The sequence below is a fragment of the Dicentrarchus labrax genome, unplaced genomic scaffold (assembly GCF_905237075.1).
Source record: "Dicentrarchus labrax unplaced genomic scaffold, dlabrax2021, whole genome shotgun sequence".
Classification (NCBI taxonomy): domain Eukaryota; kingdom Metazoa; phylum Chordata; class Actinopteri; family Moronidae; genus Dicentrarchus; species Dicentrarchus labrax.
This window is the reverse complement of record NW_026136722.1, coordinates 20,942,577-20,968,361: the sequence shown is the minus strand read 5'-3', so window position 1 is coordinate 20,968,361 and position 25,785 is coordinate 20,942,577. Positions and strand designations below refer to the sequence as shown.

Genomic DNA, 25,785 nt, shown 5'->3' with positions numbered 1-25,785 from the left:
TGTAGGAGGAGTTAGTTAAAACAGAAGCCCTTAAATGCCGGAAATAGCGTCACAGTTTGACATTCGATTCAACCTGGCCAACTTTGAGGCCACGCCACGGACACGCCCTTCAATGTACATGCACAAATAGCACAACTGTTAATCAGCACCATTTTCTGACTGTACTCACAAATTTTGAAGCATATCTGACAAGGCGAAAAATTCACAGAAAATGCGCACGGAATTCACTATGGCCAACTTTGAGGGCACGCCACGGATACGCCCTTCAATGTACATGCACAAATAGCACAACTTTTAATCAGCACCATTTTTTGACTGTACTGACCAATTTTGAAGGAGATCCGATAAATTACCTAAGAGGAGTACAACGCGAAAAGTTAGCCGAAAGTGAAACTTTAAATCAAAATGGCCAACTTCCTGTGGGGTTTCGGGTATGGGTCCAAGAGGCTTTTTTGTATGTCCCGGCATGTTACACGTGCCTACCGAGTTTCGTACATATCGGTGAAACGTGGCGCCGGGGCTGCTGTTTTTTTATCCTGTAGGGTGCGCTACACACACACACGACAAAGACGATTTTTGGTATGTGAGCTTCAGGCACTACTCTACACGTGCCCTGTGAATTTCATATTCATAACTATCACGGTCTCCGCACAGTGATTTATCATGCCAAAAGAGCGCCACCTAGTGGCGTATTTTTTCTGTCCTTTTTAAGTGAGCCTCAGGGAGCCATGGGGAAGCATCGTACCAAGTTTCATCTTAATCACACATACCGTTGTAGAGATATAAACTTATAATTTTAAAGAGCGCCACCTTGTGGCGATGGTCTGAAATTGTGCACAATGCTTAAGGAAGACATGTGGAACTATGGACCCAAGTTTGGTGTCAATCGGACATACCAGTGTGGAGAAATGGTTCACTTCCTTTTTTGATGAAAAATCAACAGGAAGTGCTAATTTTATAGCGAGCTTATTGTTTGGAATTTCAAAAATGTTCAAATTACTCTTTTTGCCAGGGCGGACCCCAGGTGCTAGGTGAAAAATTTCGTGCGAATCGGACAAAGCGTGTGGGAGGAACACGAAAAAGTAGTTTAAGGACATTTCATGCTCTAACGAAAAAAAATTACAGGCGGAAGTGGGCGGGGCCTATATAGGAAGATTCAGCATCATTCACCGAACAAGTGGATATAAGTTTTTTGAATGTACGACAAACTATGCAGAAGTTATTAGCCAAAACGCACTTTTCATGATAGTAGCGCCACCTAGTGGCGGACCTCCAGCGGTCGCTTGCGAGGTCCCTTATAATATCAGTAATACTGGAAGTGGGGTGAAGCATGACCATGGCAGCAGGCACCACCAGGATCCATCAGAACCTGTGAGACCAGAAATTCCAGGGAAGAAGTAGAGTTAGTAACATGCATTAACAGGACATTAAAGTGTGCAGAAAGACAAGGAGAGGATGAGAGGAGCACAGTGCATCAGGGGTGTCCCCCGGCAGTCTAGGCCTATAGCAACATAACTAAGGAATGGTTCCCTTCTAGGGCTAACCCCTTCACTTTTCCATCAGTTGGGAAACAGCAGACAAGACCTTGGTGTTGACAAGCTGCAGCGTTTACTGACACAGGGTAGTCTAAACATATTGTTTTTTTTCATTTTCTCTCACACACTTGCTACGCATACACATCACACACTGCCCTGTTCCTTTAAGGAATTACGCTACTCTTATAATTTAGTGCCAGTTAGTCAAACATAGGGTGCTATCATGCTTGCACAATGTACAAGTGAAAATCAGTTAACGTTAGTACCCCAGTAGTGGTGCGCTGCTGCTGAATGAACGACACAGTCAGAACAATATTTTCTTCCTATTCATTTCTTTGGAATACAACAACATGTGTTTGCTCTCCCCTCAGACTACAACGGCAGAGTGGGTTCGGGAGGGGCAGTATAACCAAATGGTGTGCGCTGCTGAAATGTGTCTCCAGTGGAGCTGTAGAGGAATGGTTCTGCATCACAAAAAACAAAAAAGTGAGTGAGTGAGACAGGCTGAGATTTAGAGGTTGTGGTAGGGAGGAGGGAGGAGGGAGAGACAAGTAACGGGAGAAAAATGGAAGGAACAACACACATCTGGAATTCATTAGAGAGAGAGAGAGAGAGAGAGAGAGAGAGAGAGAGAGAGGGTGGGACGGAGAGACATCGTTCTGTTAACAAAAGGAAACAAAATTGAAGGTCAAACCTCCCAGATAGGAAAGTGTACATGTATTCAATATAAAGTTCAGTATTGGGGAAGAAGACAAGTTAATTGTAGCAAAAGGACGGACACAGTCAACCAGTGAAAAATAATTCAGACGAAGAGAAAAAAGCAACGCTGGTTGAAAAGCCTGGCTGCTTCAGGAAAACTAAGTAAAGTTCGGAAACACTGGGTGAAGGAGTAAGGAGTTCGGAAGAGGAGCGCGACAAAGACAAGATCTGAAAGAACTGAAACTCATCCTCAGGTACTCCACTTGAATTACACAAATCTTGACAGAACTATTATTAAGTTTTTATTGATAAAGATTGGCTTACGATATAGGTTACAGGATAGGTTGACTGTTGTGATGTGACCATCAGTAATAATCATAAGCAGAGCAACATGGCCACGAGTTTTTCTTTTTCTTTTTCTGTCTCTGCCCATTTCATTTTAGAGCAGTTCAAACCTGTTTCAAACTTTTAAAAAACACTGCATTGCATAGAATTCAGGAAGTGTTTCTACCGAGGGGATATATTAGGATTAAATTAGCACTCCTTGTAACATCTACACTGGAAACAGGACGTTAATAGGTACGTTTCCTCAGACACACTCCTCACAAGTAAAATGTGCACATAGACCTGAGGAGGACCTCCAGCAGCTGGTTGAACTTTGACTTTTTCTTCTTAACAGCAGGATTCCTTCAGCTGCTGCTAACGTTAGTTCAGCTTGTTTCTCTGATGACCTAAGATCTAGATGTCCAATGACTAGAATCCTTCATACGGTTAAAATATGATATGAGATCTAAAACGTGTATGGTAAAAATGTGTCTTAAAACTGGATAAACATTCATGATGTTCATGACAGGTTCTGTCAGACAACCACAACAGTGAAGCTTGCACAAAGGGGATATGACGCCAGTGACCTATGAATATTACCTGAATAAAATAATACATTTGAACATTGTTGGAAACGTTTGGGATCATGTAAGTGCACAACTCAACAACATATACAGTATAACATAGGTCTAGTGTTTATAGACATTTTACCAAATGCTACATACACATTATAGCTTTGAATGTTGGAGAACTTTGATGGTTCCAGTTGAGCAAGATGCACTTCTTCACTATAGAGGATATTATGCCAATTCTCTGAGGAGGTACCATATTGGAGTAATGACCAATGACATTTCTGAAATCATAGCAGGTAGGGTTGACTAGTCAGGTCACAACACAAAAATGTTTTAATTTTCTGCATTTCAAGAAAATATGGATAATTGACACTGTACATCAGGGATCTCAAACTGCCTGCCAGTTCTGGCCCTACTTCTGGCCTATGATGTCACGTGATGTCAAAAGTAGATTATGTTGCAGGATTCTTCTTCTTCTTCTTCTTCTTCTTCTTCTTCTTCTTATTATTATTATTATTATTATTATTTTCTAGTTGTTTCATTTTTCAGTTGTTTCATTCATCTATTTGAACTATCCCTTCATAAAAAAAATTTAACCTTTGGTTTGAAGGACTTCCCTCCAACTGTAATCTTATTTCTATTTTTAAACTAATAACCCAGACTGTAAACAGGAAAATTAAAAAAAAAAAGGATTTTGTGAAAATATATTCACCCAGCTCAAGCTCTCTAACAAGACAGGAAATACAAGACAGACAGAATCCCCTGCTTCAACAATAGTATGCAATAGGATGGCAGATGGAAAAGGAACGTTGTAATAGGCTAGTAAACATTCAAAACACAATATTAAGATATTAGGAGGTTTATAATCCCCAAAGTTCAATATTAATAGATATTAATGGGGGCCAAGCCCAAGTCGACCCTGCTGGCCCATCGGCGTTTTCCAAGTTGCAGGCACAGAGATCCCAAAACATTTGGGGTTTCTTTAGCATATTTCATGTTTTTGCAACAAAAACAAAGTGCACCAAGGTTTTCACAGAAACTCAGTACATCATGGGAAAAGTTTTAATAAGACTGATTGTTGCCAACTTACACTATAACACTAAGGTGCCACCTACTAACCAAATTTTGCACAGCGAGGGGTGGAACTAACATTTGACATATGATTTAATTAAGCAGTCACTGTTTTTATTACAGTATATACAGTTGATCGACACAAATAAATATAAAATCCAAACACTTTGACACAAGGTTCTCCTGAATTTTGCACTTCTGTGAGTCACAAGTTTGCTGTGGTCATGGGAAATGCCTTTTAGCAGTATAATTAGGTCTGCTGAGGAGGGGAGTGAGCTTCCTTCCTGTCAGCAGTTTGACTTCCTGTGGTGTGGGGTCAGTAGTCGGTGTGAGGACAGCACAGTCAGATATAAATCAGGACAGGATCAACTCTATGAAATAGTCATATTGTAATGAATTCTTGATTGAAATTAAAGTTTTACATTTGTTTAAGTCTTTCTTAAAACAATAGTCACATTGAAAGAGTTCTATCTTTAGTAGCTGTAAAGTGATGATGCCCTGTTTCTGTGATTTTTGCTCAGTTTTAAAAAAAAAAACATTTTAAAGTTGGCTGATTCACCAGTCCAGGGTAGACAAAGAGAGAATCTCAGTACATCATGGAAAGTCTCCCTGCAGTCTAGGCCTATAGCAGCATAACTAAGGGATGGTTCAGGAATCACCTGAGCCAGCCCTAACTATAACCTTATCAAAGAGGAATGCAGTGGCCCTGCATTAAGAGAGCGCAGTGTTCTAGTTGGGTAATAGGGTACTATGAGCTCTTCAAGATATGAAGATGACTGACCATGAAGAGCTTTGTAGGTGAGGAGGAGAGTTTTAAATTCTGTTTTATGTTTCTACTGTCCTACCTGGTGGCTATCCTATATGTAATGGTGGCACTCATGTTTCCCACCTGGAATATTAATAAGGTATTTTGTATTGTAAATGAAAGTCCTGAGTTTGCCTGACTGTATAAACTCAATAAGGAAACAATTAACGGGACGATAAATCCAAACTTCTCAATTTAGAGGACCAGTGAGTAGGATTTAGTCAAACACGTGAAAAACGCTAACGGCCTTATCTAGAGACAGTATGTCCTCTCTGGACTACTGTAGGGCTTTATTTAAATATTTAAATGGAACAGGTTTATTATACAGAATATAACTTTATAACGGCATGATGTTACACACTCCAGTACAAATTAATGTTACTTAGCTCTGAACTTTCTTCCCTCTTTTTAGTGTTTTTTTTTATAGTGGTTTAGTGTACCTTTTAATTTATTTTTTTATAGTGTTTTAGTGTATCTTTTGTTGCTCCTTCATGTCACATCGACACTTTAAGCAAGTGTGCAGCTATGGATGTTCATATTGTTACATTCGTAGTAAGCCTCTTGTTGTTTTTTAAACTTCTTGGTGCGGCTTCGGGAGACCCACTCAACCACGGCTCTCTTGTTTACACCCGGGATCAGCCGTTAGCCCTGTGCCACTGACAGCGGAAAAGGACGGTATAAACCATGTTTACCGTGGAATGCACCCTCACAGAGACGTGGTTGAGTGAACTTTGTCCTGACTCACAAGTCACCCTGGAGGGATTTCAAGTTGTACAGGCGGACAGGAAAGCAACGGAGAGCGGTAAGAAGAAGGGAGGGGCAACTTTTTCTTTTTTCTTCCCCCATTGTGGCGCCCCCTAAATGGACAGTTCCCTTAGCATTTGCCTATACTGCCTATGCCACGGGCCGGCACTGACTTCAACCATGCTTCCCTGTCCTCTGCTCTCCCCACCTTCACCCAGTACGTGAAATGCCACACCAGGGACAATAAAACTTTGGACTTGTTGTATGCAAACATCAAGGATGCATACACCTCACCCCCCTTGGGGATGGGTGCTTGGTCGCTCAGATCACAACCTTGTCCATCTGATCACAGACTACACCCCTGTGGTGAATAAACAACCATCTGAGAAGAGGCCTGTGAAGGAGTGGTCTGAGGAGACCAGTTTTTCAACAGATTTGATTCTGCCTACTCTCCCTCCCTCACCCACCCTGCTCCCACTTCACACGTCCTCTGGCCAGCTCCCCCTGCCCCTCCACTCCTCAGTCTGCCATCTTCAACACCTGACGCCCACCAGCCCACTCCTCCCCCTTACCAGTTCACCACCCCCCTCTCACCTATGGTGGTGGCATACATGTTGGTTTGTAGGCCACCATACCCTTAAAGTCAAGACTCTAACTGCTAACATCTGAAGATAATAGGAAAATGCCTGTAGCCGCAGATCACGAGCTAGATGTGGAGCTCTGTCTGTGTCTGAACAGCCCAGTTAGTTAACCCAAGTGCTGAAAGCTAGCGCTTTGGGGTCAGTCAATTCAATTTATTGTCCTCCAAGGGGGAAATTCATGTCCACAATCAATTCAATTTGAATTGCTTCCACCTCTGTGTCCCTGGTTTACTGGTTACAAAAATGCAGATGAAAGGTACAAATTGTAGGCCTGCTCAGTAAATAATTATGATTTTAAAGTTAGCCAAAGTATACAGCATACTAAAGTATGAGTAAAATTACACTTACACAAAATGACCCCAAAAAAAAAATTAACCACAACAGGTCCTTGAGCATACAGCAATGTGAGGCTGATGGGTCCAGTAGTATGTGAGATTAGTTGCGGACAGATACACAGACGGTCACACATGGACGCACACGACCAATCTCAAGGTCTATAATAATAACAAGGCCATAAAAGATACTGTACATTCATTCTTTGGTCAGTTATTGAACCATATTAACCCACAAAAAAACAGGACATTTTACACCTTCTAGCCAAAATATTAGTTGACTGGTGACATGAAGCAGTGTTTAAACACAGTTCTCCTGCTCTTCTGTTTCCCCCTTTCTTTTGCAGGATGTCAGTGTCTCGGACGTGTTTGTGCTGTGTTAAATATTTGATGTTCATCTTTAACCTCATCTTCTGGGTTAGTATTTGCACAAATCAGTCCCAAGTTGGTTTCATATTTGTTTATTTGGTTACATTTTCCAATACTACCACTACTAGAAACATTATTATCAGGACAATGTGTTGTTAATGCTACATTTTAAAACTGATTATATTTCCTTTAAGCTAGGAGGATGTGGTTTGTTTGGCGTTGGAGTCTGGCTGTCCTTCACACAGGCAGAGTTTTCCTCTCTTCCGCTGTCCTTTCCATCCCTCTCAGCTGCCAATCTGCTGCTAGTCGCTGGTGGCATTACCATGGTGACTGGCTTTCTGGGTTGTCTTGGAGCACTTAAGGAGCAGCGCTGCCTATTGTTCACGGTGAGCTGTGCACGACAGAGTAGTATCTTTTATTCTAATGTGATGGATTTTAATGGCATATTTCTGCCGAAATATTGCTACAAAACAGCTCTGGCAGAGACGAAATAAAACAGATGTAGCTGAAGTAGCATCCTTCATTGACCAGCAGTTACAAATGTCTGGCAGACAGCACGGCTACAGATGGATTCACCAGAAATGTTGGATGGCTGTAATATTTACAGAGAGAGAAACTGTGCGTCAATTGATGCGACTGATGGATGGGGTGTACGTAATCTAACCCGGCTTTTTGTGGACATCCATTATATAACTTGCGATAATATAAGGGGCAATGTTGGTTTTGTATGCTTCCAGTCATATCATTTTTCTTGAGAAGCCATCTATGCAACCACTGATACATATGCCATAAGGCTTTAATCTATCATACCCATTTACGTATATGCCCTACATAGTTTGGCCCACGACTGACATACCTTCATCTTTTGTAGCTTTCTCTCTAGGGTCTGGAGACTCAGTTTAATATTACGTGATTCATCCAAAACCGCTAAAATCTTACGATTTGTGAATCCACGTCTAAAGTAGTCTTTAATGACAGTATCCATTTGGTCTGCCAAACTTTGTCTCATTTACTTGCTTCTGTTGCTTTGGAGCATATGAGGAAACAACACACATGCCTATTCTAATTTAGGCTTCTCATTATATTGAGATACTAAGACAAAACAATGAGACAGTAAGTAAAAATAATGAGATAGTAAGTAAAAAATTATGAGATACTAAGTCAAAATAAAGAGATAGTAAGTAAAAATAATGAGCTACTAAGTCAAAATATTGAGATACTAAGTCATTATTTCGATAAAGTTTCTCATTATATTGACTTAAAAAACTGAGATATTGCTATACAAATAAAATTTAATTGAATAGTCAATGAAATAATCAGTCTTATACAGTACTACTATACTATGCTGGTGAATTTATTGTGTTATACAGTAAAATAAACCCATTGTCCCTACATGAGGACATCCCTTTTTACGCAAAAGAATGACCTAATGCCAAAAAAATCCCTCTCTCTCTGTCTTTCTCTCTCTCTCTCTCTCTCTCTCTCTCTCTCTCTCTCTCCACATCAGCACATGCCAATTGCGCTACAACAACATTATAGAAAAGTACCAACAACAATTTACAATACCATGTTCCAAAAATAAAATCTACAAAACCAAAGCAAAAATAACAGTATTTGTAGAAGAGAGAGCTGTTTCAGAGCTTGGGCATATCTTATTTAAAAAGCAGCTCACATCAACGGCCTTTCTGTGATGCAAACAGGTTAATCACCATGTCATTAAAGTCTGCAGATTTTTGGATGAAGTCCCGCTCAATAGACAGCATAGCCAGTGTGTTTAGCCTGTCCTGTCCCATTGTGCTTTGAATAAAGGACATGATCCTCTTCAGTGTACTGAAACACCTCTCTGACTCTGCAGTTGTAATAGGGATTGTGATGGCTATTTGGGTTACTTTCAGTGTTTCAGAAAAAGTGCTCTGAAGATTGTTCTCAGTCAGCAACCTCAAAAGTGACATTGCGGACGTTATGCCCGCAAACTCCACACTACTGTACACCATCATCAGCTCACCTTTCAGTTTCTCTCTGCAGATCATTGGGTAAAGTTCACATGCAATGTCCAGCTGCTTCTGCTGGAAAGTGCTCTTAAACAGCGGATCGAGTTCAGGGTCAATAAGTTCGAAAGACACCAAGAGCCTTTGACTGCTCGATCATTATGTCAAAGCACTGTGCGGCTACTGACACATTACCAGGGCGCCGCATCCTGTGCGGCGTTGCAGCCGTTGCAGCCGTTGCAGAGGCTGCAGCTGTGTCCGCATCTGGATGTGGCTGATTGTCATCTGAGGTCAGCTTGTCCTTCAGTTCAGATAAGGAGCACGAAAAATTCTCCAGGGCCTGTCTCGTTTTGAGAGAATCTGTGGTCCATTTCTGAAGAATGCTGTAGAGAATATCTACATGCATGAGGGCAGAGTGGAGAAAAGATCAAAAGAAAAGGAAGCTAACGGCCCCCAGAAGTGTGGACAGGCCGTACGCTTGTTGGATTGACACGCTGTCCCAAGACTGATGACATCTCGTATTTTTCCAAAACACTGTTTCAAAGTGTCCTGAAGGTCAAACAAGGGGTGGACGTTGCGGCTTTTAAAGTTCCAACAAAGTGTGCGTGAGGGAATGTTTCCTTTAACCTGGCCTGTAGGCCGGCTGATGCGCTGCCTATTACCCGTCATACGTCCGTGTGATCAGTTTGTTCTGCAACTTGTATGGCTCCAGCTTCTCCAGCAGCAGTGTTTCGAGTCCCGCCGCAGTTCTTTCCACTACCATGGAGGCTTCAGTGATGTACCTGAGCACAATCACACACTGGCTTACACAGGCCACATCTCTCGTCTTGTCTCCTCAGCTTGCACAGCCACAAAAGGTGCCTGTGATATTTCATCCGCCAGTTTTTGTCCATAAATAGCTAACATACTGTCAAGCAACTCATTTTGGCTGGTCTTAGATGTGTACTTGGCAACCTGTGTGTTTGACAGGTGATCGGCTAATTGACTGTCTAAAAAAGAGAACTGGTCGATGAGGTCCAGAAACACGCCCTGCTGGAGTGAAGTGGGAGATTCATTGGACCCCCGCAGGACAAGCTTGTGTTGTTTGTCCTTTTGTGTTATTTGAACATCATTTGGATGTCCCCAATCTCTTTACTTCCAATTAAATGAATTTAGCCCAAATGGGCAGCATATGAAGGGGGCGTGTCACAACACCTGTCAATCAAAATTGAATGGAAGCTTACTTTACTGTGCTTGGGCTGTAAAAAATAAGCCCATTCACAGGAAAAACCCAAGATATATCATATATCCTGGGTTTTTTCTGTCACTGTATGATGCTGTTGCTGCTCTAGGTTCAACCAAAATTTGAAACAATATGTTTTTAATAATAGTTTTTCATCTTTACTTTAAAAGATAGGTAAGGCTTAGCCCTGTTAGCCCATTTATACCAGCCGTCCCCGTGTATATTGTATATTTGCATACTTATCAGGTCCTACTAATACCAGATAATAAGGAGAAATTAAAAATGCTTAGAAATTCACTTGCACTAGAGGTGCAATAACATCTCAGTGGGGATAATCTTGTGTACACTATAGTGTCAATCTACAACGGCTCTTTTCTGTTCTGCAGTTCTTTGTGATCCTTCTGCTCCTGGTCCTGACAGAGGTGACTCTAATGGTGGTTATACACATCTTCCATGACAAGGTAAGCTCACATACTTTAACTTTTAACTGTCAAATAATAGAATAGAAAATTAATAGAATAAGATCAGATAAGCAACGAAATAAGCAGTAAAATTCACATTACGGCTTTAATGTTAACTACATTAAAGAATGACCAACAGGCTGCTGATTTTAATATTTTCTGGCTTCGTACAACATAGGTTAGGTTTGTGATAAGTATGCTGCAACAGAAAAGGGAAACGTTAAAACTAAAAAGGTTTTGCTGACCATTTTACAGAAGGGACACTTGTGGTGCATACATGTTGTTTGACACAGTGGGAATGTCACAACCAACCTTTCTCATTCAAGGTTCTTAGGCCTTGAGAGTCTGAATGGTTGTCACCTGTCCAAGCCCCAGCGACCCTACAAAGAATAAGCGGGTATAGATAATTAATGGGTGTATCATTTGAATGAATAACTGTGTCTTTCTTTCTTTGTCTTTTTGTAAGCTGGATTCCAAAGCGCAAGGTGAACTAAAGGATGGTATGAAGATTTATAAATCAGATCCTGGACTGGAAAAATCCTGGGATAATGTCCAGAAAATGGTGAGCTCTCTTAAACAATGCATGACTTCTTATGTTACTTGAACATAGGACAGACTATACACATTATGTAACTGTAGATGGAAGATGCCACAGTCACTTCTTGTTAAAGGACCAATATATTTAAAAAAATAAGTCCTGCTCTTGTTATTACTATAGGGTTATTTGATCTACATATACAGTAGATACACAATGTATGTCTATCTACAAACTTTTTGGTCACACTCGAAGTCTACAGACAACTGACTGTATGTGTACTGTATATATCATTCAGATGGCATTAACCTTTTTTACTGTTAGATATAAGTAGAATCTTAATGCTGCTTATTATTTAAAAAATAAATAAATAAATACAATTATGTCAGTCTGTACTAGAGCTTTGATTCTTTGCCAGACACCAATTGGACCCGACACTACTGCTGCAGGTCGGGCGCAGACAGAATTGGATTTCTTAACCATAAATTAAATATTTTATTAATAATGAATAATTACACTGTAATTAATTAGTGAATTTGTTAATAATTCTGATAATAATTTGCACTATATTGTATTCACATTGTAGTTTACTTGTAATTAAGTCTTTGAATTATTTATTTAAAGCGGAAATCTCAGGTTCAGATGGTCTCTGGCTCAAATCTGCTTCTATGGTTTGGGCTCGGTTCGGGCTGACACAGAATTTTATTGGGCTTGAGTTGAGTTGGACCTGATTTCTCGTGCCTGATCAAAGATCTAGTGTGTGGTGTGTACCCTTTATACTGACATGGGGTGTAACGTTACACAGTTTGGTTCATACCCCAGTTTAGGTGTCATGGTTTGCTGCGCAGTCAGTACAGCACGCAATCAAAAAAAACATGTTTATTTTTATTTTGAACACACAGACGAAGTAAGTGTCAAAGACAGACACAGTCCTCTTGCTGGGGACTGAGGTAACATTTTGCCCACTGACACTTTTGGTATACCATTTTTATTATAAAAATTTATAAAAGCAGTTGGAGAGTGCAGACCTCCACCAAGGCCAATAGTCCAGTCTTCTACGATATGCAAACCTGCACACAAATTCCAGATTATTTCTGAAAAATCACAGCCCTGATTGCTTATTTATTCCCTACCTGCTGCATTTGTTTCTACAGTGATATTTGAGGTGGTTGTTATGTTTTGTTATGTTTAGTCACAGCACCAAATACATTTTTGTCATTGGAAAGTGAAATCCGTGTGATTTGTATCAGCTCCAAAATTTAATGGGTTCCTCCTTGGCCCACCCTTCCACCAAGTGTGTTTCCTGCTGACAGACAAACCCACAAAATAAACAAACAAACCCACAAACAGCACAGGCAAAGGTAATAAGAAACATTTCTGTAGTACACTTTCGCAATAGGCTATAGGTCACAATAGGCAATAAAACTGAAAAGCATTTTTACCATTATGAATCTAAAATTGCAAAAGAAAAAGAAAATGTGCATTAGGAGGAGTGTTTCAATTAGTTCCACTTTGGCTAAAGATTAAACACCCAAACATTTATGTATTGCACTGTATTAAGCAGTGAAATTAGCATGTTTAATGTGTTTATATTCACATATCAGCTTGTTGCGCAGACCTCACCCCATTTTGCTTACAGCACATTAAAATGTTTAGTTTTGCATTATGTGCCTCAATCTACATACTTGACCATGACCCCTATACCGTAACCTTTCGACACAAATACCCAACCAACATACATTACAACAGTGTATACATGAGCAGTGGATATAAAAAGTCTACACACCCCTGTTAAAATGCCAGGTTTTTGTGATATAAAAAAATGAGACAACGATGAATCATGTCAGAACTTTTTCCACCTTTAATGTGACCTATACCTTGATTAATTCAATTGAAAAACAAACTAATCTTTTAGGGGGAACCGAACTCTTTATAACATTATTTACAGAGATGAGACATGTACACTGAAGTTGTGATAACTTCCTGTTGCCACTAGGTGGCGCTATCACTATTACTGAATATGATCACATAGATGTGACTCTTATCATATCATAAATAAATATATCAACCATATGTTTTGCATTTTCTGACCACATTTGAGCTGGATCTGATCAACCTGATAGGAGTAGAACATAAAATTATAAAACTTGATATTTCCTGTTGCCAGTAGGTGGTGCTATCATTATATCTGAATATTGTCATGTAGATGTGGTCAGGGCAGGACTTTGGGTTATGGGCTTACTGGGGGCGTGGGTAAGACATTTTGCTTATTGTTAAGATTCACAAGATGTCATTGTCATCATCCGAAGGGAGTTCGGACAGGATTTTAGCTGGATCTGGTCAATCTGCTGGAAGATATACAGTAAAGTATAAAAATGATGGCGGGTGGCGCTATCACTATTACTGAATATTGTCATGTAGATGTGTTCAGGTCGGGACTCTTATCAAACGTGAAGTTTCATTGAGATTGGACCATGTACACTGAAGTTATGAGGACATGTACAGGGTGGCACTGTTACAGACTATGTGAAGTTTAGTGGAGATTAGACATTGAACATTGAACTTGAGTACTATCTATTTCATGGCGAATCGTTGAAATTCAATGCAACACCACGGGCACACTGTACAAGGTACAGTCACAAATAGCACAACTTGTAATCAGGAACATATTTCATCATATAAGTGTACTGTCCAGTTTTAAAGCAGATCTGATAAATTCCACGGACACGCCCTTCAACGTACAGTCACAAAAAGAACAGTGTTCATTCAGCACCATTTTTTGACTGTACTGACCAATTTTGAAGTAGATCCGATAAAACCTGTAGGAGGAGTTAGTTAAAATAGAAGCCCTGAAATGCCAAAAATGACATCATAGTTTGACATTCGATTCAAAATGGCCAACTTTGACGACACACCACGGACACGCCCTTCAACGTACAGTCACAAATCACACAACTATTAATCAGCAACATTATTCAAGTGTACTGTCAAGTTTTCAAGCAGATCTGATAAATTCTCTAGGAGTTTGTTCAAATACAAGACCACAGACTTCAAAATGGCCAACCTTGAGGGCACGCCACGGACACGCCCTTCAACGTACAGTCACAAATTGAATAGAGTTCATTCAGCACCATTTTGTGACTGTACTGACCAATTTTGAAGCAGATCCGATAAAACCTGTAGGAGGAGTTAGTTAAACTAGAAGCCCTGAAATGCCAAAAATGACATCACAGTTTGACATTCGACTCAAAATGGCCAACTTTGACGACACGCCACGGACACGCCCTTTAACGTACAGTCACAAAATGAACAGTGTTCATTCAGCACCACTTTTTGACTGTACTGATCAATTTTGAAGCAGCTCTGATAAATTCCCTAGGAGGAGGAGTTCAAATACAAGCCCAAAAAGTCAAAATGACCACAAAATGAAAACTGCAGACTTCCTGTGGGTTTTGGGGCATGGGTCCAAGAGGCTTTTTGGTACGTCTCGGCATGTTACACATGCCTACCGAGTTTCATACATATCGACGAAACGTGGCGCCGGGGCTGCTTTTTAAAAATCCTGTAGGGGAACTATTGACCCAAGGTTGGTGTAAATCGGACATACCAATGTGGAGAAATACCCCACTTCCTTTTTTGATGAAAAATCAACAGGAAGTGCTAATTTTATAACTTGTTTATCTTTTGAAATATCAAAATACTTTAAATTACTTTTTTTGCCAGGACAGTCTCCAGATGCTACGTGCAAAATTTCGTGTAAATCGGACAAAAGCGCATGGATGTATCATGAAAACGTAGTTTTTGGACATTTTGCGCTCTAGCAAAAAAAAATCTAGGCGGAAGTGGGCGTGGCCTATACAGGGAGCTTCAGCTCCATTCACCAAACGCGTGGATATAAGGTTTTTGAATGTGAGACAAACGATGGGGGAGTTATTAGCCTATCGAACTTTTCCTAAAAGTAGCGCCACCTAGTGGCCTTCCTAATGGCCGACCCCAAAGTGGCCATAGCATTTCATCATTTTCACCAGGCCTGACAAATTTGCCAAATAAAATTCACAAAAAGTATACGTTCAGGGGGTCAAAAATGCAGTCAACGTTCTGATGAAGAAGAATAATAATAAACATAGCAAAAACAATAGGGACCTTCCAGTGTATACTTGCTCGATCCCTAATAATATCAGTGATATTAGCAATGGCAGTCAAGCAGGACCATGGCAGGAGGCTCCACCAGGATCCATGAGAACCTGCGAGACGAGAAAGCACAAGAACTCTGGGGAAGATGTGAAGTTAGTAACGTGCGTTAATGGGACATGAATGAGTGCAGAAAGAGAGAGATGAAGAGAGGAGCTCAGTGCATCATGGGAAATCACCCGATAGTCTAGGCCTATAGCAGCATAACTAAGGGATGGTTCAGGACTCACCTGAGCCAGCCCGAACTATGGGCTACCATATTTGGAATTTCCCCATTGTGGGACAAATAAAGGAATATCTTATCTTATCTTATCTTATCTTATAAGCTTTATCAAAGAGGAACGTCTTAAGCCTACTCTTAAATGTGGAGAGGGTGTCTGCCGTGCCAACCAAAACTGGAAGCTGGTTCCACAGGAGAGGAGCTTGGTAACTGAAGGCTCTGGCTCCTGTTCTACTTTTAGAGACTATAGGAACCACAAGTAGCCCTGCATTCAGAGAACGCAGTGTTCTAGATGGGTAATAGGGTGCTATGAGCTCTTTAAGATATGAAGGGGCCTGACCATGAAGAGCTTTGTAGGTGAGGAGGAGGATTTTAAATTATATTCTAGATTTTACAGGGAGCCAGTGCAGAGAAGCTAGTACAGGAGAGATGTGATCTCTTTTCCTAGTTCCTGTAAGTACTCGTGCTGCAGCGTTCTGAATTAATTGGAGCATCTTAATGGACTTGTTGGGGCAGCCTGATAATAAGGAGTTTCAGTTATCAAGCCTAGAAGTAACAAATGCATGGATTAGTTTTTCTGCATCCGTCTGTGACAGGATGTGTCTAATTTTTGTAATATTACGTAAATGAAAGAAGGCAGTCCTAGAGGTTTTCTTTATATGGGAATTAAATTACATATCCTGATCAAAGATAACTCCAAGATTCATGACAGTGGTGCTAGAGGCCAAGGTAATGCCATCTAGAGTAACTATATCTTTAGACAGTGAGTCTCTGAGGTTTTTGGGGCCAAGTACAAGAATTTCGTTTTTTTCTGAGTTTAACATCAGAAAATTGCAGCTCATCCGGGATTTTATGTCCTTAAGACATGTAATAATTTCATTGGGCTTGATCGATAGATATAACTGCGTAGCATCTGCATAGCAATGAAAGTTAATGGATTGATTCCTAATAATGTTGCCTAAAGGAAGCATATATAAAGTAAATAGTATTGGTCCAAGTACAGAACCTTGTTGAACTCCATGACTTAACTGTAGTATTTATGGAAGATTCATTGTTAACGTGTACAAACTGAGAACGATCTGATAAGTATGACCTAAACCAGCTTAGTGCAGTTCCTTTAATGCCAATTTGATGCTCAAGTCTCTGTATAAGAAAACCATGGTCAATGGTGTCAAATGCAGCACTAAGATCTAATAATACAAGTACAGAGAAAAGTCCATTGTCGGAAGCAATCAAAAGGTCATTATTAACTTTAACTAGAGCTTTCTCTGTGCTGTGATGAACTCTAAATCCTGACTGAAAATCCTCAAATAAGCTATTGTTATGTAGAAAGTCACACAACTGTTTGGCGACTACTTTCTCCAGAATCTTAGAGAGGAAGGGGAGGTTAGAAATATGTCTATAGTTGCCTAAAACCCCTGGGTCAAGAGTGGGCTTTTTAAGAAGAGGTTTAATTACAGCTACTTTAAAGGACTGTGGTACATATCCTGACAATAAGGAAAGATTAATCATATCTAGTAAAGAAGTGCCAATTAAGGGTACGACTTCTTTAACAGCCTAGTTGGGATGGGGTCTAACAGACAGGTTGATAGCTTAGATGTAGAAATTATTGGAGTTAATTGATGAAGATCGATGGCAAAAAAACAGTCTAAATATATATCAGATTTTACATTAGTTTAAGTTCCTAAACTTGGAGAGACAGTGATACCTGTTGAGGGCATTTGGTGATTAATTTTGTCTCTAATAAATAGTAATAATTTTATTAAAAAAGAAGCTCATGAAATCATTGCTACTTAAGGTTATGGGGATACGTGGTTCAATAGAGCTGTGACTCTCTGTCAGCCTGGCTACAGTGCTGAAGAGGAACCAAGGGTTGTTCTTATTTTCTTCTATTAGTGTTGAGTAATAGGGTTAGGGCGTTACGGAGGGCCTTTCTATAGGTTTTAAGATTATCTTGCCAAATTGATCGAAATTCTAAAAAATTCGAAGAGTGCCATTTCCTTTCAGATCTCCTTGCTTTTTGCTTTAATTGGCACCACCACCAAACCTGGTGGTTGTACCACGGTGCTAGTCTCCTATGTTTTAATAATTTCCTCTTTATAAGGGGCGATAGAATCTAATATTGATCGTAGTGACCCTGCAGCACTATTAACGAGTTACGAGTTCGGTCTAGACCTGCTCTATTTGAATAGTGTCCTGACATAATTTCTGGTATGAATTGGCGCTATACAAATAAAATTTAATTGAATTGAATTGAATTAACAAGATTATCAATTTGGGAGGTACTAAAGTTATTATAGGACTCTGTTATATTCAGACATGGCATTGAATTAAACATTGATGGAATCTCCTCCTTAAATTTTGCTACAGCACTGTCAGATAGGCATCTGCTGTAGGAAGTTTTGCCTAAAGTCTTATAATCTAGTAATATGAATTCAAAAGTTATTAATTAATGGTCAGATGGGAAAGGATTTTGTGGGAAGACTATTAAATGTTCAATATCAATGCCATATGATGTTCACTTGGATTCAGGTCTGGGCTCTGGCTGGGCCATTCCAATATGTTAATTTTCTTCTGGTGAAGCCATGCTTTTGCTGATTTGGATGTATGCTTTGGGTCGTTCTCATGCTGAAAGATGAAATTCCTCTTCATCTTCAGCTTTCTAATGGAAGCCTAAAGGTTTTGTGCCAAAATTGACTAGTATTTTAAACTGTTCATAATTCCCTCCACCTTGAATAAGGCCCTGGTTCCAGCTGAAGAAAAACAGCCCCAAAGCATGATGCTTCACTGTGGGTATGGTGTTCTTTGGGTGATGTGCAGTGTTGTTTTGCACCAAACATACCTTTTGGAATTATGGCTAAAAATTTGGATGTTTTTCTTCTTAAGGAAAGGCCACTTATGCAACCAGGTTATTGTACTTTTTTCTTTTTCCCCTAAAATATTTCAGTTTGTTTTTCAATTGAACTGTTCACGTTATAGGTCACATTGAAGGTGAAAAAAGTTCTGACATGATTTATCTTTGTCTTTTTTACATCATAAAATCTGGCATTTTAACAGGGGTGTGTAGACCTTTTATATTCATTAAAAGTGTTAATACTCTTTATATCTTACTGTCTCTTCTGCCAGTTCAAATGCTGTGGAGTAACTAACAAAACAGACTGGTATGATGTGCTGAATGGAACACTGCCCTCATCCTGCTGCTCCGTTGGGACAGACCAGTGTGTTGACGGATGGAGTGAGGTTGGTTTGCTGTACAGCTATTACAGCTATTTTCTTAAATGAAAACTGGATTTGCTTCAAATCCATGAGTGTATCTGAATGCCTTCACACATTATGAATTCAAGTCATAGAATAACTACTAACTGCATTCAGTATTTGTGAATAATTAATGATAATTTTGCAGTTACCAGTGGGTTCAAAGGGAATAAGATAAGTTATTCCTTTATTGATCCCACTTAGCAGAAATTCAGATTGACACAGCAGAAATATGGCAAAGTAGTGTAAAAGAGAGAATAAGAAGAAAATATTACAAAATAAAATATTACAAAATATAATAGAAAATATAAGACTATAAATGAAAGTATATACACTATGCATTGTTCAAGTAGAAATGGTGTGCAAATATATGAGCAGAAAATTAAACTTGACTAAAACTAAACTGTACATGTGGAAATTAAATATAAATAGTGCAAAAAGTTTGTGCGTTGTAGGTTGGAGTTTAAACCAGTCTTAGTCTGCGGGGGTTGGAGGTACTGGAGGTACTGGGTACTGTGGCGTTGTGGAGTCTGATAGCAGATGGAACAAACGAGCCTCCAAACTGCTTTGACGCTGGGGCAGTCTGGCTGAAAGTGCTCCTGAGCAGCCTGAGGTCAGTGTAGAGAGGATGAGAGGGGTTGTCCATAATGGCCTTCAGCTTCCCTTTCACCCTCTTCTCAGTCACAGCCTCCACACTGTCCAGCTCCATTCCCACCATTGAGCTGGCCTTCCTCACTAGCTTGCTCAGCTTGTTGGCACCACTAGTTCCGATGCCTCCCCCCCAACAGACCACCGCAAAGAAGAGGACACTGGCCACTACAGACTGGTAGAACATCCGTAGTACCCGAGTGAACACGTTGAAGGACCTGAGCCTCCTCAGAAAGAAAATCCTGCTCTGTCCTTTCCTGCAGAGGGTCTCAGTGTGGTCCGTCCAGTCCAGTTTATTGTTAAGTGTCACCCCCAGGAACTTGTAGGTGTCCACCATCTCTCCCCTCTCCTCCCTAATTGCAACTGGGGATTTACAATGGACCTTCATCAAAGCAGTCATTTTGACATGCAATACTAGGGTAAACAAAGGTGTTACCGATGATACTGAAGTAAAAAAAGTTTTTTATTTAAGTTAAAGGTAAAGTATCTTCCAAGTCATCTTCCAAGATGGTAGACATTGGGTGCAGCTCTAACCTCCTTTCTGTTATTTTATCTTGAGTACAGTTATCTGTCCCTCCAGTCTGTATGTCGTTAAGAAAGATATTGGTGTGTGAATGGGATTAATTAGTTTCTAATAAGGAGGTGCCTTGCATGGCAGCCTCTGCCATCAGTGTATGAATGTGTGTAGGTGAAAACTAGAAGGCGCTAAGTCCATTTACTATTTAGTAATAACAGCGGAGATATTCTGCAAAGAGCATTTCTTTCTGAAGGCTGCTGAATATTACTGCAACACTAACTGTAAGTTTGGTTTTTATTCATGTTAATGAAATTGTTCTCATAAACTCACTGCAGAGATCTTAAAACGCTGTAACATTACTACAAAGAAGATTGGGAAAGAAACAAGCAGTCAGATAGGTTGGAAACAAGCAGTTTATTCATGTTATCTAAACAATTTATTTGGAGGTCAAACTGAAAGGGAGTGCACCTGAAATGTTGATAATAATCCCTCATTATACTAATTACCTGTTAAAGTTTTGTCAAATATCACAATTAAAGTAAATTGATTACTTCCCGTTACTTTACCTCATCATTAAATATGCAAATAAAGACAAGAGAAAATAAGATCAGACCAGAGTGATGTTGTGGGAAGAGTTATAATGAGTTATAATGAATGCATGTGCATGGTAGTACATCTTTTTTAAAATTATTATTTAAAATGTGTTTTAAATTGTAGTTCTTCTAATAATCAATTTTTACTCAATGTAACTGTCCTTGTCCCTCACTCTCTCTGTGTTTGTCCTCTGCAGCCGTGCTATCAGAAGGCCAGGCAGTGGCTGCTGGATAACATCCCCTCAGTCCTGGGGTTTGGAGTGTGTATTGGTGTTGTGCAGGTAGTTATCTCTAATATTCATTTATCATTTATTTAATCAGTTTAGGCTCATACAGCCTCAAACCCTGCTCATTATGGAAAAGAAAGCTTTATATATTTATTTAATTTTAAGTCCCTTTGTTTGACAAGGGTGGTGTGTACTAACGAGTTAGAGCCCTTGTTCGCTATGTATGGAAAGCTTTTATTTCTGTTCGTTAAGTTAATTCGATTAATAAAATCCTCGCATAAAAGTGCATAAACATTAATTTAATGCATATAATATAATAAGGAAATAGTGTATTTAATGCAATGTCACACCTTTTAAGGTCCAGTGTGTAACATTTATGAGGATCCATTTACAGAAATCTAATATAATATTCCCTCTATAATAATCCCCTCTATGTAATTTATATAGTTTTAGGTTTTAAGATTATAAATAGTCAATAAATCAGACAGCTCACGTTGGAAATGTTTATTACAGCAGTAAAGCATATTTAGATTTCAGTGTCTAGGCTCCGACCTCATCGTTCCCCACAGATATGTTTACCTAGAGATATTGGGGCGTGATGAGCAAATACCTTAAACCCTTGCCGGAGCCTACAGGTGGATGCTGGGGTGGTGGTGGGGCTTACAGCGCAGCAGGCAGCAATAGCTTACAGAGTAGCAGGCAGCAATACAGGTGCAGGGCAACAGCGGCATTGACAGAGCAGAGGGAGAGCTGGGAAATTGTGCAGTTTAAATAGACCGCCAGATTGGAATGGTGTGTTTGGTTCGTGATTATGGAGTGAGGCATGTCATGTGTGTATAGCAGCGCAGCTCGAGTTGACCGCCTGAATTAGCTCACAGGCTTCGCTACATTTAATATCATTTTATTCTATTCCTCCTTTTCCTAGAACTTACTCTTTGACCCCAGTTTGAAAACCACTGCCCTAGATAACATTCCCTTGTGTGACATCTGTGTTGGTAATAATAGGGGAATTATTATCATATTATTATCTACTTATTGCAATTATGGAAAGCCTATCTAATCATAATTTATTATTTGCTAGATTATATAAATTAAAATACATTTTACACATTACTTGTAATATGTAAAAAACACCAATATTGTATGTATATACATAATACTTTTGCATATGTACATATAGACACAGGCTTATAATATTCTGTTCTTCAGTATATAGTGTATTTATTCTATTTGTATTTTGTTAGATTTTATTCTAACCTTATTCTATAGTTTATTATATTTTCCTACTCTTTGCACTACATTCCCTTGTGCTGCTGTGCCAACTTATACAATAACTTATACAGTACAATATAGCCAGGAACACCTTATCTTGTTTTATCTTGTTTTATCTTATCTTAACTTAACTTAACTTAACTTAACTTAACCTAACCTCTCTGATCTTGTCTTAAAGATTCTGTGAAGAAATTACTGTTTCACACAGGATCAAATTCTAAGTAATTCTCTGGCAGGTTATAATTATATTTGACCTATCCTCTTCTCTTGTCAGATCTTGGCCCTGGTGTTCTCCATGCTGATGTACTGTCAAATTCTGTGCGCTGAGAAGCACTTGGACTGACCACAGACCAGCTGTTCACATAGCCTGAAATAGGAAGGCTTATTGCTCCAAATCAATCCACAGATGGGGGTCCAGTGCTTACTTGGGTTAAGACCTAAAATTGGTGCCTTTGAAATGCCCTGAGGCACTGGGTTACACTATCTGAAAGTTTCAGCGGGCACAATCGACACTGATGTATGGACAAAGCCATTTGTAACTGTAACAGCTATATAAATGTAATATCATGAGCCTGATCACAGTTTAATATCGTATTAGTCAGGTATCGTTTTACCACTAGAATCCATCAGCATCCAGACAAAACAAGTTAATTACCTTAATGCATTGTAACCCGAGAGGAAACACTGGATCCAATAGTGTCTTAAAATCCAAGAAAAAAGGGCACATAAATCTCTCTCCTTATTTTGTATTTCGTTTCTAGAGTAGCTTATTTTGGATTTTGTTCTACAAATAGGAAAAAATTCATAATTTTATTATTTGGATTTTACTATCCATCCAGAATGTTAAGAATAGAAGAGAGGACACTTAACTTTATAACCTGCTGGTTCAGTTTGTGTGTTAGGTCAAGCACTATAATGATGGGAAATGCTTTTGACAAGTACACCAGCTGTAAAAAAAAAAAAAAAAAAAAAACAGAAATGATGAATAAATATTTGGCACTTGGTTCACTTTGTTAATAACTCATTGAACATGTCTGATTCAGTGACTTCACAGTGCTCTTACTTTAATCTATGCTATCTAATCATCACTGTGATTTTTTGAAAATATTCCAATAGTAACTGATCATCCATCATTCTTTGTTTTCATTATTTTCATAGGATTTATAAATTTATCCAACTTTATCTTTTTTTAGTGGAGTATGTACTCAAATGGCATTAGTATCATATTAAAGACTGAATGAAGAATCCTTGACTCACACTAATGTTCCCTGTATTTATTGTATATCTGATATAAACCAGAGGGTGTATTCAGAGTCAATAAATTGTCCAAATAAGGAAACGAGATTTTGCCAATTGAAGGCGATAATGCAAGTAGTAAATTGTCCCTCCCTGCCTAATTTTATGGGAAACATTAAAATATGTGGAAGCAAATAGCACTCTGCCTCCTGTTTCATCTGAAAGGATACCGCTAGGTTTCTTTTATTACTGTCATAACACAGGTAGTACTGGTAAAACAATTTGTAATTAAGTCTAAGGGACTGAATAACTGCTAACACTTTGAGATGTAGCAGCTGCTATGGTTCATTGTCCACCCCAGTCTCGACAAGAGTCCCTCTCTATCAGCACCATGCCATTCATCTTCTCTTCTCTCCAACCCATCTTCTTGAGTTTGGCAACCAATCAAAAAGACAAATCTTACTATACAAGAATTATAGCCACAGCCTGATAAAGCCTTTTTCTCTGTGCAACCTGTGATGAAAACTGCTAAAAATAAAAAGCCATACTGCTGCTTTGGCTGACATGTTCCTTTGTTGCAATCAATTATAATAGATAGATAGATAGATAGATAGATAGATAGATAGCTTTATGTATCCTGAGGGAAATTCAAACATCCAGTAGCAGCATACGCTAGAATATACATACCATTAGACATACATTAAAATTGAAATTACCTTTCAATTAAAACAGTGCAAATGGAGGAGGAAATTGTCCATTGTCTGTTGTCCTCCCTGCCTTGACTAAGAGCTGTTGTACAGTCTGATGGCCAGGGGGACAAAAGAGTTTTTAAGTCTGTTGGTGGAGCTGGATTGGGACAGCAGTCTGCAACTGAACACACTCCTCTGCCTAGTGAAGGTGTTGTGCAGAGGGTGGTGGGTGTTGTCCAGTATGGACAGCAGTTTGTCCAGGGTCCTTCTTTCTGCTTCTTTCTTTATGACAGCATTTACATCAGGAACTACATCAGGAACATGACATGCTGTGTTTACTTTGGTTGTCAGTGGTATTTGTTTATCTGACCAGTGATGACATGTTTAGACATGTTATCATTCAACTGCTGACTGTCAGGGTGCCCAGTAAACAATGTGAGCTTCGTAGATAATTGGGTCTGCTTAAGGTTTCTACCTGTTAAAAAGAACTTGTTCCTTGCCACTGTCACCACATGTTTGCTAATGGTGGGAATTGTTGAGTCTGTAAATAATTTTATAAGGAGTACAGTGTATACCTGATAATAATCTTGAACGCACACTAAAAAAATCGATACTTCCAACCTGAAAAAATTTGAGAGGGGGTTGTAGGCGATTCCCTGGTCTGTCCAGGGACCATGGTTTCTGGCACGGACCAGTGGTTACTGCCACCAGGGGCGCTAGAGACACTGGTCGTGACCAGTTGCTCTATGGAACGGACCAGCTGGTATCTGGCACGGACCAGTGGTCACAACCACTAGTGACGCTAAAGATACTGGTCCTGACCAGCTCCTCAGTGATCTGCCCTGTGGTCCCTGTGGTCTGTGAAGCAGCTTTAGTATTTTCTCCCTTTTCTGGTTGTTTTGGCAGCGCTATTAGCTGAATAAATGTCAGAGATCATAATCTTTTGTCTATAAAATACTCTATATCAGAATTACTATGATTATTATTGTGGTCACTACCACTAAGGGCGCTAAAGGCCAGTGGCACAGTGGTCATGACCAGCTTCTTACTGGCATAAAGGGCACTAAAATGACTGGTCCTGACCACCTCCTCTGTGATCTGTTCTGTTGTTTGGACCAGTTGAGTGATCTGTGGAGTGTTTGTTTGTATTTATTTTTAATACAACTTTTCCCTTTTCTCACTGTGTTAACAGAATCGCCTAAATGTGAGAAGCCATAATCGTTTGTCTATCCAATGAATTGATCACTATTATTAATAGAAATCATAATAACTGTTAAAGTCTGTTATTTCATCAAAAAAAAGGGTACACTCTTCGTACTGTTTCACCCAACTTGGTTACAAACTTTATTAAACTTTGGCGTGTAAGGTACATTCAGCTCGGTCCGGTGACTCACTGTGGTGTCACTTCAAAACATGTCCGTGTGGCACATAGGACTAAACAATGGTTCCTAACAATAGTTCCTATTGTAACAATAACAATGATTCAATTATTATTATTAGTCATAGTTGTATGAGTAGTACTATCAATTATGCAGGTCGGTGTGTTCGTGACCTGCCGCACAGTCCTGACCAGCTCCTCGCGACCAGCTCCCCCTATGCCACGAACAAGTGGTCACTACCACTAGGGGCACTAAAGACA

General features: G+C 39.5%; 1 protein-coding gene across 2 annotated transcripts; it reads left to right on the top strand.

Annotated features, from left to right (window-relative positions):
* Nucleotides 1–2,072: 2,072 nt before the first annotated feature.
* Nucleotides 2,073–24,010, top strand: tspan4b (tetraspanin 4b). 2 transcript variants are annotated; one of them, XM_051387042.1, is made up of 8 exons: nt 2,073–2,488; nt 7,071–7,140; nt 7,287–7,478; nt 10,689–10,763; nt 11,230–11,325; nt 18,836–18,949; nt 20,920–21,003; nt 22,496–24,010. In XM_051387042.1, exons 2-8 carry the CDS (start codon nt 7,072–7,074, stop codon nt 22,562–22,564), a joined length of 699 nt encoding a protein of 232 aa, XP_051243002.1. In that variant the 5' UTR covers nt 2,073–2,488; nt 7,071; the 3' UTR covers nt 22,565–24,010. The 2 variants fall into 2 exon arrangements, with proteins under 2 accessions (XP_051243002.1, XP_051243003.1); XM_051387043.1 differs by lacking the exon at nt 2,073–2,488 and adding an exon at nt 5,603–5,808.
* Nucleotides 24,011–25,785: the final 1,775 nt, after the last annotated feature.

Excerpts from the sequence above, each read along its gene's own strand:
- tspan4b (XM_051387042.1), top strand. The coding sequence starts at position 7,072 with ATGTCAGTGTCTCGGACGTGTTTGTGCTGTGTTAAATATTTGATGTTC. Across the intron at positions 11,326-18,835 it reads GGGATAATGTCCAGAAAATG|TTCAAATGCTGTGGAGTAAC; the intron begins GTGAGCTCTCTT and ends CTCTTCTGCCAG. Across the intron at positions 18,950-20,919 it reads GTGTTGACGGATGGAGTGAG|CCGTGCTATCAGAAGGCCAG; the intron begins GTTGGTTTGCTG and ends TGTCCTCTGCAG.